The sequence below is a fragment of the Pagrus pagrus genome, assembly GCF_965226575.1.
Source record: "Pagrus pagrus genome assembly, chromosome: 23".
Taxonomy (NCBI): domain Eukaryota; kingdom Metazoa; phylum Chordata; class Actinopteri; order Spariformes; family Sparidae; genus Pagrus; species Pagrus pagrus.
In genome coordinates this window covers 20,677,724-20,692,409 of record NC_140205.1, presented here as the reverse complement: position 1 = coordinate 20,692,409, position 14,686 = coordinate 20,677,724, and the positions used below count along the sequence as shown (strand labels likewise).

At 43.6% G+C, this 14,686-nt stretch overlaps 1 protein-coding gene across 8 annotated transcripts in view; it reads left to right on the top strand.

The window, feature by feature from the left end:
- LOC311252833 (pleckstrin homology domain-containing family A member 5-like) overlaps nt 1–11,513 on the top strand; it is a 227,601-nt gene extending 216,088 nt beyond the window's left edge. For 6 of the 8 annotated variants that reach the window (XM_084346385.1, XM_084346389.1, XM_084346387.1 and 3 more), the window contains 9 exons: nt 630–827; nt 1,244–1,379; nt 3,546–3,667; nt 5,149–5,340; nt 5,535–5,672; nt 6,113–6,232; nt 8,087–8,232; nt 8,468–8,637; nt 10,580–11,513. In XM_084346385.1, coding sequence (XP_084202511.1) covers nt 630–827; nt 1,244–1,379; nt 3,546–3,667; nt 5,149–5,340; nt 5,535–5,672; nt 6,113–6,232; nt 8,087–8,232; nt 8,468–8,637; nt 10,580–10,614 — 1,257 coding nt within the window. In that variant the 3' untranslated portion in view covers nt 10,615–11,513. The remainder of the gene's footprint in view (nt 1–629; nt 828–1,243; nt 1,380–3,545; nt 3,668–5,148; nt 5,341–5,534; nt 5,673–6,112; nt 6,233–8,086; nt 8,233–8,467; nt 8,638–10,579) is intronic. The other 2 variants (XM_084346391.1, XM_084346388.1) reach the window with 1 other exon arrangement.
- Nucleotides 11,514–14,686: the final 3,173 nt, after the last annotated feature.

Here is a 14,686-nt window from a genome sequence, read left to right as displayed (position 1 = left end):
GATACTGAAACGATTATTAGAGATGGAGACTGAAAATTGATATTTGGGACTGATATTCATTTGCAGTAAAAACTCTTTGTGCCAAAATTCCAAACAAGCAGTGATGAAATAAACACACAAAATCTTCATGTTGGTGTTCTGACAGTAAAAACCCTAATTTGGACCCTGCTGAGAACATTCAGAGCTGAATGAATGCTATGGAGGACAGGGACCTGTGGCCCTTACCTGCTTTTTGTTGCTCTGACAGTGAAACAAGCTTCTTCGAATAACTTTCAACTTTCTACATTTCCTGCTGCAAACATTCAAAGTTGACTGAATGTGATGGATGACATGTTAACCTAAAAGTAAAGTAAAGTACTTGTGTAAATGTACAGTTACGTTCCATTACTTTCCACAAGTGGCAGCAGCATCTGACAGCTGTTCTCAGTGATAAAGCCACAGTGCACTGACTGCTCACACACAGCTGGTGCACTGGGTGCTGGTGCACTGGGTGCTGGGTGCTGGTGTGCTGGGTGCTGGGTGCTGGGTGCTGGGTGCTGGGTGCTGGGTGCAGCTCATGAGCAGAGGTGCAGTCCAGTCGTGTCACATGATTTCTTTGGAATGAGACCAGCTCTGTTAACTGTCAACAGGCAGTGACGCTGCTGCCACTCAGTCCTCTCAAGGAGGGTGACAACGTGCCCCCCCGCCCGCCCCTCCCCCAGTACTATGACTCAACAGAGCGGCCCCCTCACGTGCCCCCCCACCACTCGCACCCCAGCGGCCGCCTGCCCTCCCACACGCACCGCCCCGAGGACCGCAAGGCCGGCTCCAGGAACGGAGCGCACAGCGTAAGAACCGTCATCCCCTCCCCCGTCTGCCCCCTCCATCTGTGAGCGCCATCCATCAGCACACTGAGCCGTCGCACCTCAACGTGTCATTTCACTGATCCTGTGTGCTTACCTCCATGCTCACTCATCAACTCCATCCTAAACACTGAAGAGACTCATTCCTCAAGTCCCACCTTGAAACATGTCATTCATTTCACTGTTTTAATCCACGCTGCCTCCAGCCGTCACTGTGGTGTGAATGTGTTTAGCCTTCTCCTGTGTATGTGTGTCTGTGTGTGTGTGTGTGTGTGTGTGTGTGTGTGTGTGTGTGTGTGTGTGTGTGTGTGTGTGTGTGTGTGTTGATGTGTATGTGTGCCTGAGTGCTGCTACACGGTGTGTATTCTGACCCAGATCCATCTGGCCCCTCTCCCTCACAGCAAGCTCCAGACTACCGGCTGTATAAGAGCGAGCCTGAGCTGACCACGGTGAAGGAGGAAGTGGACGAGGCCAACGGTGAGGACAAGGACAAGACGGAGAGCTCTCCTGAGAGTAAAGACGCTGCAGCCTTGAAAGGTACTCCTTCTCATTTATCCAACTTCCTCCTCCATCTGGAGCTTAACTTCCTTTGGGCTCTATTCATCTCTGCATTCATATCTGCTGTAGTGTTCAGACTAACACAGTCCAAACATTCATGACATGTCTCTTTAATTCTCTGTTGAAGAGCAGACTTGTCTAAGCTTACTAGTGGAAACGTGACATTTAGCATATCTGACATCACACTGACACATTCACAGTGTGCATACAGTAGGGCTGCACTATTAGTCAAAGTACTATCAAAATTGCAATATGGCCTCATTTAGTATCCAACAGAGCTGTATCAATTGTAGCCACTTAGGCCTTCAGCTCGTCTGTATTGTTGGGTCTGGTGTCTCTCATCTTCCTCTTGACAATACCACGTAGACTCTCTGTGGGGTTCAGGTCAGGTGAGTTGTCTGGCCAACCAAGCACAGTAACACCATGGTCAGCAGACCAGTTACTAGTAGTTTTGGCACTGTGGGCAGGTGCCAAGTCCTGCTGGAAAAGGAAATCAGCATCTGCACTCTGTATGGAGAGGCTGATTTCCTCTTCCAGCAGGACTAGTGACAATACCAGATAGAATCTATGTGGTATTGTCAAGAGGAGGATGAGAGACACCAGACCAACAATACAGACGAGCTGTAGGCTGCTATCAAAGCAACCTGGGCCATCTCACCTCAGCAGTGCCACAGCTGATCACCTCCATGCCACACGCACGGATGCAGTAATTCATGCAAAAGGAGCCTCGACCAAGTGTTGAGTGCATAAATGAACATACTTTTCAGAATGTAGACATTTATGTATTATAAATCCTTTTGTTGATTAGTCTTATGTAATATTATATTCATGAGCTGTAAGATGTAATCATCCAAATTAAAACAAAAAAGGCCTGAAATATTTCACTGTATGTGTAATGAATCTAGAATATATGATAGTTTCAGTTTTTGAATTATATTCTGGAAAAAAAATGCACTTTTCCATGATATTCTGGTTTTTTTTTTTAGATGCACCTGTACATCATGGCAGTCTTGAGTTACAGCTCTCATGTTTCTGTGATGAATGAGTGGAACACAAAATACTTCGTCACAAAAACATTCATGAAGTTTGGTTCAGTAATGAATCTATAATAGGTCTTATAATAAATGTGGCCAAATCTGCTGGATCATAAATATACATACAGTAATTATAATATTTGGCTGATGTCTCTCTGCCATTTCAAGTTCAACTGAATCTTCTTCCAGCAGCTTCTGATTCATTGCAGACTTGCTGTTTGATGGTTTTTGGTTGACTCTTGACCATCCTGACCAGTTTTCTCTCAGCAGCAGGTGATAGTTTGTGTGTTTCTGATGGTGGCAGTGACACAACTGTGCCATGCACTTTATACTTACAAACAGTTGTTTGTACAGTTGATCTCGGGACCTGTAACTGCTTTGAAATGGCTCCAAGTGACTTTCCTGACTTGTTCAAATCAATAATGAGCTCTTTCAGATCAATGCTGAGCTCCTTAGACTTTCCCATTGTAGTGTTTGTGGCTGAGTCTAATGGCTGTATCAAACAAGCCCTATTAAAATGGGTCCAGAAAGGTCACCAGCTGGTATCAACCAGAATCACTCAGAAGAAGTTAAGATGCTACAAAGAACATTTGATTCACACGACTTTCTGTAATCACCTAATTTGATTGTTCAAGTTACTGTATGTATTTTTGAGCCAGCAGATTTGGTCACATGTTCAGAAGACCTATAATAAATTCATTACTGAACCAAACTTCATGAATGTTTTTGTGACAAAGTAGTTTGTGTTCCACTCATTCATCACAGAAACATGAGAGCTGTAGAAATCACTGGAACTGAACACTGTCATGATGAACATGTTCTGTACAGGTGGAGGGAAACTATTGACGGAGACTGTGTATATATTGTTGTGTTTATGATTTGTAAAGGACGGCAGCAGTACGGTTGATTCATGCTGCTTAAGTTGTTATAATGTTGTCACTGGGTGTCTCCTGCTCTTCTGAGCATTCTTGTAACATGTGTATGTAACTTGTGTATCTTTAGTGAAATGGAGCATGGTCACATGTTCAGTCACAGCATGAGCGATTAGCCTGCCTGCAGTGTTTGCTTGCTGATGTGTAAGTGACAGCGCTCCCTGGCATCTCTTTGACAGTGCCCCCCTACCCGGTGGGCATCATCCCTCCCAGGACCAAATCTCCCATGACCTCTCCCGAGTCCTGCACCATCGCCTCCTATGTCACCCTGAGGAAGACCAAGAAGCCTGAACCCAGATCAGTAGGTTTTGCCCTTGGCATCAAGAGAAACAAGAAATTGCATTGATTCCCATTCAGCAAATGTGGCAGAGCCAGCCTGAAGGATAGCTGTTTCCTTTGAGTCCGAGCTCTTTACATTCTTAATCTGCTCCGCCCACAGCATTTACAATGACGTGTCACTTTACCTAACACTCTTATTCAGAGCACACAGTGGACTCGCTTTGGGTACCGTTTTCACACATATTACATGTTTACAAGTGTTGCCTGACAGAAGAGTTCGCCTTCAGGTTCACTGCCTCTCTTCACTTCTCTCTCGGTCAAATCTCTGTCATGTGTGGGGTGATTTAGCAGGAAAACAGTGCAAGATACAGAACGGGCTCTGTGTATTCTTTAGTCTGTAACACAGGCTGATAATAGCAGCACATAAATCAATAATAGTTCTGTACGGACACAAAAGCGTCAGGCCTTAATTCTTATTTTGTCCTCTTCACTGGTTAATGCAAAGTCAGCACTCCCCTATGTTGTCTTGAAAATGTCCACAGCACTAATTCCATCAGTACATGTCATCACGCAATGACGTCATCACGCCATCACGCCATGAGTCGTGTTGTTCCCTTTTGACAAAAAGAACCTGTCTCACCCCGTAAAAAATAATTCCACCTGTTGTACATTTTTTGTTTTGTTGTAAATGTTGTGTCATTCCCACACAGACAGTTCATATTAAAGGGGCAGTCTGTAAGAAATGGCCAGATAGTCTGATAGCCCCTGTAGTTTCAGCTGGGAGATGTATGTCAGCGTTGAGTTCGCTACGTTTCGCAAGCTCTTAGCTTTTCATATCATCGATGAACAAAATCAAGTCACTACATTTCCTTACCAAACAGAAAACTACAACCATTAGCCAGCTACAGCTAAGGAGCAAGCAAGGAGCAGCAGTTAATCCGGTGACATGCTGCCCCCAATATCTCTGTCTTTGAACTCTGGTCATATTTTACAAAATATACCTTTAAAAGCCTTCCAGTGCCTTAAAGGTCACAGTCCTTCTCTTTCCAGGTATTTAGCCGAAACATTGTTTTGCTGAATTGTACCACCATACATTTTTTACCAGTTCATGCTGACCACACCTGCAACTCTCAGAGCTTCAGTACGTTAGAAAATGTTGTGGAAACTGTGACATCAAGCTTAAAAATACAAGTTCACTTAAACTACAGAAGAAGCAGTGATAGATTTACACAAACACAGAAACTGATGTAACTATCCCTCGTGGCTGTTGTGCCTACGATCACCCACACTACACCTCCACTGCACCACTATAGTACAGAGATGTACATTCTGACCATCCACCCTCACCCACAGATTTAGAAACAAGACGAATGTCAAAGGCCTTTGTCATGCCGAGGAAAGGTCAGGCAGTCAGGAGTCACTTTCTAGACAGCTTCATATCAAAGACTAGTAATGCAAACATAGACTCTAATGTCTCTATCTAATGAGTCGTGTCATGTACAGGACCGTCCCAGGAGTGCAGTGGATCAGACAGGGTTTGGGGAGCGGGAGGTGGGCAGAACGAGGATGAGTGTGGAGGAGCAGCTGGAGAGGATGAGGAGAAACCAGGAGGCCTCGTCGCTCCGAGAGAAGAAGAGAGAAACCCCGTCACGCTCGCCCTCCTTCAGCAAAGACAACCCTTTTGTTACCCTACAGGTACACACACACACACACACACACACACACACACACACACACACACACACACACCTTAACTAGAGTGATACTTTTTCTTCAGGACTTGAAAATTCTGACACATTTTAAATCTGTGAGTTAATTCAAGTGTGTGTGTGTGTGTGTGTGTGTGTGTGTGTGTGTGTGTGCGTGTGTGCGTGTGTGCGTGTGTGCAGACTCGGGTCCAGGCAGAGGGGGCCTGTGCAGACCCTGTGGAGCTGGAGGCGGCTCTGCAGCAGCTGAAGGTGGCTCACATGGAGCAGAGCAGGCTGGCTGCTGAGGCTGCTGGGACCCACACAGAACCTGCCGCAAAGGTTCATGGGATATGTTTATTTACATTGTCTGCTAATTATTGCCACGCTCTGTACTGGCAACAAGTGCCAACTGTAAAACATTATACATCACAGTATCCTGTACATCTTCATCAAAACAAATGCAAAATATTACAAGTAAAGTGAAACCAATGTGTTTTTATTAATCAATGGCAAACACTGTGTTCTAATGCAATTATATTATCAGATTCTGTACATCCATATAGTATGTACAAAGTAATGAACTTTTTATTTACAGATTTCAATCCTGTTCTTTGCAGTGTTTCAATCAGTGATAAGACACTGATTAACAAAGGGTTATAGTCTTGACATATGTACTGCAGTGCATGATTCACCATCACAGACCGGGTGTAAAGCCTTATGCACATTTCTGATGATGACTGGGCCAGCGGCTCCTGACATGATTCTATTTCCATCTCCAGGAGGTGCAGCGAGCGGAGGAGGTGAAACATGACGAGTGTGAGGAAGTGCAGCAGGGGAGGGAGGTGACCCCGCAGAGTGTGACGGAGCCGCAGGCTGAGTCCAACAGCAGCGACACCGAGGTACTGTCCGCACAGCCAGGGTGGACATATAGGCTTGTCTGTGGCTCTCAGCCCCAAGCCCACTGGCTTTAAAAAACACGTTTTACTTTCCTTTGGACATTTCTCAACTGGGAGGAAATATTGTATTTGCTGGGGACTACTTTCAGATGCCCATTCACGCACATTTGGTGCTGGGACAGCATACAACAGGGTAACAGGGATAGTCAGATCAGTCCCTAAGCGTTGAGGAGTCGTCTGGCCTGGGGGAAGAAGCTGTTTTGTAGTCTGGTAGTGACAGACCGTATGCTACGCTACCTTCTGCCAGATGGAAGGGGGGAGAAAAGTCTATGTGAGGGGTGGGTGGGGTCTTCCACAATGCTGGTTGCCTTACGGATGCAGCGTGTGGTGTAAATGTCTGAGATGGAGGGGAGAGTGACTCCGATGATCTTTTCAGCCGTCCTCACCACTCGCTGCAGGTTCTTGTGGTCCAGTTGGGTGCAGTTTCCGAACCAGGTGGTGATGCAGCTACCCAGGAGGCTCTCTATAGTCCCTGTGCAGAAAGTGGTGAGAGTGGGGGGTGGGAGGTGGGCTCTCCTCAGCCTTCTCAGGAAGTGGAGACGCTGCTGGGCTTTCTTCACGGTGGAGCCAGTGTTTAGGGACCAGGTTATGTTCTCCGCCAGGTGGACACCGAGGAATTTGGTGTTCTTCACGATCTCCACCGGGATGGATGTCCAGTGGCTCGTGGTCCCTCTGTGTTCTCCAGAAGTCAACAACCATCTGTTTGGTTTTGTCTATATTCAGGGACAGGTTGTTGACTTTGCACCAGGTTATCAGTTATCAGTAAAGGTGGTGAAAAGTCAAAAGTCTCTCCTCTGCCTTCTCTCTGCGCCTCGCTACAGAAAGAATAGCCACCAGTGATCAGTGCTGTGATGTAATTGTAGGTGTGGTTAGTGTGTTAATGATCAATAGGGGCAGTTCTGGGTTAGTGCTGCTGCTGTGTGGGTGAAGTGGAACCAGGCAATGTGTTGTCTGTATAACTGCAGTTGTTTTGGCAGTAAAGTGTGAACATTACACCAAAGTAGTGTATTATCAATAATTAGTCATTTCTAATAACCACACCTGCCCTACGAACAATTCCCAACACACATATGGGATAGATGCACACGGTGTCTGGTAGCCTGTAGTAAGCTGTACAGTGTAGTCTGCTGGAGGCTGCAGGGGCAGCAGGTGGAGAAGACTCACTATACATGGCGCGCTCTGTTAAAATTCACCGTCTGTAATCCCAGCCATGTCTGCCACACAGCAGATAATCAGCCATTGTGGCCGTAACATCTCCGAGTGTAATCTGGGACAATAACAGAGGATTTGTGGGGATGTGGAAGAAGCCAGGTTGGCTTTAAGGGTTTTATCTCCTGGATTCAGCCAGGGTTGCTAGCTGGGTCTGGGCTGTTCTCCAGCGGGATGCCACCCGGAGCTCCATGGAGCTGATCACTGTACACACACCAGTCGTCATTCCACGGCTGAGACAGGCAAACACACTTCTTCTCTCAGTCGTTTATTGTTTTATTCACTTCTTTATTCAGGATTTTTCTCTTTTGTCATCCATTTGCTCAAAAACTGACTCAAACTGATATTTCCTCATGTATTTCTTTCCCCTTCTTCCTTTACTTATTTAATCCCTAACTGTCCTCGCTCATACATCAGATATACTTACATATTTCATAATTATTCTATTGTTTAAAACATATGGAGCGACAATGCTGTGAAAAAAGAGCACTGAACCAATTCCCAGTACCAGCCCTGCTCTTTAACTTCCAGCACATCATGGCCATCAAACAGTGTTGTAATGAAGGTGTGTGTTTGTGTGTGTTTCAGCTGTGTGAGAGCCAGAGGGTGGTGATCGTTGACCTGGGTACAGCGCCTCAGCGTGTGGAGATAGTAAACCTTCAGCCCTTTGAGGATGATGAAAGCCGAGAGCAAGATCTGACCAGCTCGCCAACCAACACCACCACTGAAAACAGGTGTGTGTGTGTGTGTGTATGTGTGTGTGTGTGTGTGTGTGTGTGTGTGTGTGTGTGTGTGTGTGTGTGTGGAGCTCATTAGTGAAAGTGCAGATTAAGAGCTGTGGAAGAAGGGAAAGGGATTTCCAGGACACATATAAAATAAAAACAGATGACCCTAGTTGTCTCTGTTGTCCAATCAATAGTAGTCTCTTTTGCTTGTGAGTCGGAGTGTGACCCATTCTGCTTACCGTAGCTTCCAGACTCCTGAGCCTGAGACGCCGAGCCCCGAGCCGAGGGAGGAGGAATCGGACGTTACGCAGCAAACCACCAGAGAGGAGAAGCTGGAGAAGAGTGTGGATTCCTCCAAGCAGCTGACAGCAGACGACAAGAAACACAGCAACAACAACAACAACATGTTGGCTTGTAAGAGAGACTCCATCCATCACTGCTCACATGTGACCTCCATGGTCAGAACACCTGTGTCTGTCCAAACTGAGACCACACTTCATGTTAACCCAGATCCCTTCTGTTGCAGCTGCTCGCCAGGGTTGAAATTTGCCATTTTGGAAACCACTTTTTTTCATTCAAAGGTGCTCTAACATTACAGAATGTTGTTGGGCCTCAGCTAAGATTCATGTTCTGTAATAGTCCATCATCATCTCCTCCCTCCCCGCTGCTTGCCTGCAGGGGGCGCTCTCGTCTCCTCTTTCTTCACCCACAGCTGCTGCTGCTCCTGACGCTGCAGTTTAGCATCACAGATGTGTGTCAGGTTGACGTTAGTCTACTCTGACTGTCAGAGCCATTTGGAATTTGATCCAGCCCATTTCACTCCTGGTCTGGGCTCTGTGAGTGAAGGCCCCAGTACTGAAGGATCTTTCCACATTGAAGTGACACGCAGTTTTCTCAACACTTCATGTGTAGACATTTTTAGATTGGATATCTTTAAAGAATCCAAATCAATTTCATTTGAAAGAATGTATTTGAGAGCAATTTCTTTTATTTTTATAATAAAAAAAAACTTGGTTGAGAGTGGCAAGCAAAAAAAATAAAGATGGACTATAAAACTAAGAAGAGTGTTGACCAACTATACAACAGACAGGGAGATAACATGAGAGTGTCAATAATATCTAATGATTGAATCATTAAGTAATGACACTGCTGAGGCCACATGAGCAAGCTTTTCATTCACACATGATAACACAATGTAACAATGACTATCGGAGGAATTCCACAGACTACCTGATCTGAGATCAGTCCTACATCAGGCTGTAGGCCAACAGCTGTGTGCTGTCTCCCTGCTGCCTCACTTTATGTCTGCAGATTGAAATGACTTCTCAACATGTCAGACTGTCATGTCAAAGCCTACGTACAGACACGTCCACTGGGTCTCATGTGGCACAGAGCAAACAGACAGCACACTCTAGTGGGTAAATAATGAAACTGCAACTTTTAAAGAATGAATCAAGGAAGACCATCACACCCGTCACCATGATCGCAGTGTGTATTTACCACGTTATTACATCTTCCAACTCAGCCTTCATTTTGATCTCAGCTACACACACCTGTGAAGTTTTGAGCGTCTTGCTATAATGCTGACAAAATCTGTCCACAGACAGACAGACAGACAGACAATGAGAGGGGCCATTCTGTAGTACACTGAGTGCTTTGCCTTTTGATACTTTAGGTACACTCTGTTCATAATGCTATAATACTTTTAGCTTATGTAAGATTTTGAAAGCAGTTTTTATTAGTTGTATTGATACTGAAGTAAATGAACTTTCTGCACTACAGCTAATGTCCACCTTCAAAGCAGTCCAGCAGTTAAATGACAAAATAAAACCTTGGAAACGTCTAAAGAAATGTCTACACACAAATAGTCCTGCAGACCATCCCCAAAAGCTGAAGAGTTGGTAAAGCGTTAAAGAGTGATTGATTTGTTTTTGGGTAATAATTAATTGTTCATAATCTTCCACGGCTGAATTAAATGCAAAGTAAAAGTAAAAAAACAAGATTCAAGAAACTTCATTGTCTGTAACATAGTGACAGAAAATGACCTTCGGTTAGGGCTCAAACATGAAAAAATATTCACACCCATGAGACTCACGTAAAATCACACAACACTACATTAAAAGAGTAGTGTCTGTTTTGCCCTGTTTAAAATGCTCTTTGCAGTGGGAATAAAAGAGTTCTTGAAAGTTCTCCTTTTGGCCAGAGGTACTCTGAAAGGGCTGCCTGAAGGGAGCAGCTGAAACGAGTGATGAAGGGGATGTGAAGGGCCCGTCACCAATGTAACTTGTACGCATCACTGTGTGATCTCTGACTCACTCTGATTTCCATCCTTCATCTCTTCTTCTCCTCTCTGCAGCGCAGACGTTCACCTTGGTGAGCAGCGACGCGTGAGCGACGCCTGCCTCGACATCCACACTGGCGTCCCATAAAGCCACAAATGTAGCCAGCCTGCAACGAGCATGCTCCACGGCTTCCTGCGTTTACAACAGAACTACTTTGACACTACTGTTACATGCCCACAACGAGACTGAGAGGACGGCAGCAGACACAGACGGGACATGAGGAAGGCAGATGTACTGTATCTTTAGCTCCTGTTAGATCTGTCCATACTGATATGTCCCTGAGCCAAACACCAATTCTATGGAGTCATATTTGTCCCAAATAATGTCTGCATACAGATCACATTGTGAAATGGTTTGGTCATAAGACAGTTACAGATAAGTTCTGTTTGGCCTGAAATAAACCTGCACAAGCACAGAGTTGTAAAATATGTCTGCCTCTATATAAGATGAATCACGTTCACGTTAGAAGAGCAACAAACCCTTCTCCTGGCTTCAGCCACACAATTAAACAGGAAGATGACATACTCAACTGTCAGCTGACTCCTAAAACTATATCATGGTCATAAAAAACAGCTCATAGTTTAATAAGGAGTGTTGTTGTTTGAGCAGCGTCTGTTTGGTGTTTAAAGGTGCAATGTTTAAGAACTGTCCACCTGTCCAATTCATACTCAAAACAAATATGGGGCAGCATATCAGTCGATAGAACGGGCTACATAAGTAATGCCTTACAGTAAGATATTACTATACGCAGTGCCCGACTGATTAATGCGTTTCAAACAGGACTTTTGTAATATTATTAGTTACTGTGTCCAGTAACACGTTACTGCCTGAAATGAAGTGTTTGTTGATATTGTTTTTAAAAGTGTCCGCACCACGCCGCCAGAAAAATGTCCCCCGAAGAAGACTCATGTCAGCGGAATGCAGAAATGGCTACAGGGTCAGACTCTTTTAAAACAGAGAGGTGAAGTGGCTCCTCTTCTGGTGAGCATCATTAACCTTGGCAGTCAGAAGTCAGAGCTGGGAATGACGTCGTACCTGAGTTGACTGCCTTCCAGCACAACACGTTGGAATGCCGTTTCTAGCCAGCTTGGCCATTGTGAGCCATTGTTAGCAATACCAATTGATAACAACACATTACACAGTATTTTATACAAGAAAGTGTCCACAAATAGACATTGGACAGTGCTGCATGTAAGACTGATTTAATGAGACACAAAGACAAGTGCTAATAAACAGTGTACACGCCAGCTTTCACAACTGTTGATAAGCAGAGCGGCCATTTTGGATTCTGAGGTCAGGGCTGGTGAGGTGTATCTGACTTTCCGAGTTGGGAATCCAACTTCAGGGGTAATCCAGTTGAAATGGGCGACTAGGGACTCGTAAATTCTGACTTCCTTGTTCAACTGGAACACATCATTTTTTATAAGGGAAAAAAATGTACTGGAGTCAATAAAGAGAGACACATACATTTTTGATTTTGATGTTTGAATTGTGCCATGACTGACACATGTGACTTCTGTCCATTTTAAAAAAAGATAATTTTGCAAGTCAAGAAAGCCATTAAAATAGCATCTAGTATTGTGTTAAACTGCTCAGTGAACTACATCGTCTCACTCAACAAACATCACCAAACCAACACGGCTGTAAGCTTAAAGTCTCAGAGAAATGTGAAAATCACAACAGGTCTGGTGCTTTTGACAGCTGCAGTTAGGAGAGAGGAGAGCTGGTCGGTTCTGTGAGCTGCTGATGTACTGGACGACTGTACAAGGTGTCAGTTAAACTAGACAATGTCACTAAGGCGACTGCTGGCTGTGTTGTTTTTCCAATTATATATTTTCACAGCCTTATACTTTCTCAAGTTGGAAAATGATCTTTTGAATTCACAAACATCATATGTGTGATTCATGACACAATTCAAACAGGGTCAAAGCATATTGTATATGGCCTGAATAAATGGGTGAAACAGAGATTAGTGTGCTATCTGTTTAGCTTTGGGTGTAAAGCAGTCAGAGAGAAGTGATCGTGACAGCCTATTTGATGAGTTGCCTGTGAAGTAACCAGCTACCCCAATACGAACTGTGGGTTACATATTGTCAAAAACTGTATTAATGCATCCAGTCAGGGTGAATACTGTGTAACACAAAGAGTGAACCGCTGATCCTGTAGTTCAGACTTTTAGAGCTATAAATATAAAGAGTTCAACCATTTCACAATCGTGACTGTATGTAGAACTTGTCTTGGGGGTAAAATAGTGAAAATAGTCTCCATAGAAATGTGTTGCCAAATACATACACACACATCACTATACAGAACTTTTGATACCTTACTAAGTATTAAAGTCATCTTAACATAATGATTATTAGAGTATTGTACTGATCTGGAGGAGGGATATGAGCTGTTACTGAGTTGCTGGAGGTGAGTGTACAGCTGTATATAAGAGCATTGGAGTCTCACCACAGACGGGCTGAGCACCAAAACTCCACACACATGCAGTGCTTTACTTTAACCCCAAAGTGACCGCGATGCTCCTGGATTTTAACCTGCTTTGATTTTGATTCTTTGCGTTGTTTTGACACCGGAGGCTCCCTTATTGCTCTATTTTCACATCTTTTGCACCTGCAACACAACAGATTGTCCTTTAGTGGATATATATACATATATATATATATATATATAAATAAATATATAAAAAGTATATATATGAACATAAAGCAGATTTTTACTTCAACAAGGTGCCACTTCATGCTGCTGTTTTTTCCTCTTTTTTTGGACAGAACAAAGTATTTTGCAGAAGTTGTGATTATTTATGGAGAGCAGCAGTCTGAATCTCCTGAAGTCTGTTGATGACACACATAGTATGTGAATGTTTTGGATTTCCAGTCTGCTTTTTCGGTTGCGTCTCTTTCTGTTTCTCTGTCTTTGGTTTACATTACTTAAAGGATATACAGTAAAGAGGCTGAGGACATGACACAGATTAGACATTTTGCATTTGAAGAATCGGAGAATAGCACATGTACGAAGCAATAAGTAGGACTTTGGAGCTCCAGGATATAAAAGAAATTTAAACGAGATGTATAAACTGTAAAAAAAATAAAAAGATAGCATAATTTATGTACACACAGCAAAGAAGAGTGAATATTATAACTATAAGAGGTTATTATTAATATTATTAGGGTCAATATGCAAAAAGTTCATACCCCATCTGTTTTATATCATGTGAAATAAATGTTGATGTTCTTAAAACATGCTTGTTGCTGGGTTTTTCTGTCATCGGCATGTCAAATGAACTTTTGCCTTTTAGATATACATCTATATATTCTCTGATCTTTCTTTCTTTTTGTCCATTTGTCTTTATCAACCTTTTTGATTTGTGACTTAAAATGAATACAACTTGAGACCCCACATAACACGTCGCTGAGGGACCAGATTTGAGGTGTTTTTTGATATCTGAAGAGGTAAACGTATCCAGTATTTTACAAGAGAAGAAAACATAAAGGGAGAACATGTACAGTATCGTATGCTGCGATCCATTGCAAGTCGAAAATCAACATTTCCGAGTAAATATTCCTGACTTCCAATCTCAATGTGTGACAGTGCACCTGCTCAGCTAAACATGGATAACCACAGCAAATAGATGGTGGGCGAGTCTTTGAACTTTGCAAGCTACTAAAGAGCACATGAATAGTGACAGGAGGAGCAGGCTGTTGTGCATGCTCGCTTCTTTCAAGCATAAAAGGAAATGGCAACCACAAAGTTTTAAAGCATATTTCACAACACAAACACTGCGTGAAGTAAAATGTGATGAAAGGTTATTGTTCACTGTGTGTGCTGTGAAGTCAAGTTTGTTACCTGGAATTATGACTTGTCGGAGGTTATTTTTTCCAGATTCTGAGTACAGTGGAATGCAGCATTAATTTTGTGGACCAGATTTGTTTTAAATCTTGCTGTCTAGGCCCTGTGACCATTCAGTGATCACTCAGATTGAATCTGGAACCCTTTGGAAGGACTGGACCCTCAGGTGGGGAAACAATGGACAAAACAACCTGCACTAAGTCAGCACATACTGAAGGTTAAAGTCAGGAAGAGTTCATAGTTTGCATGAATATGAAAAGGTTCCAGTT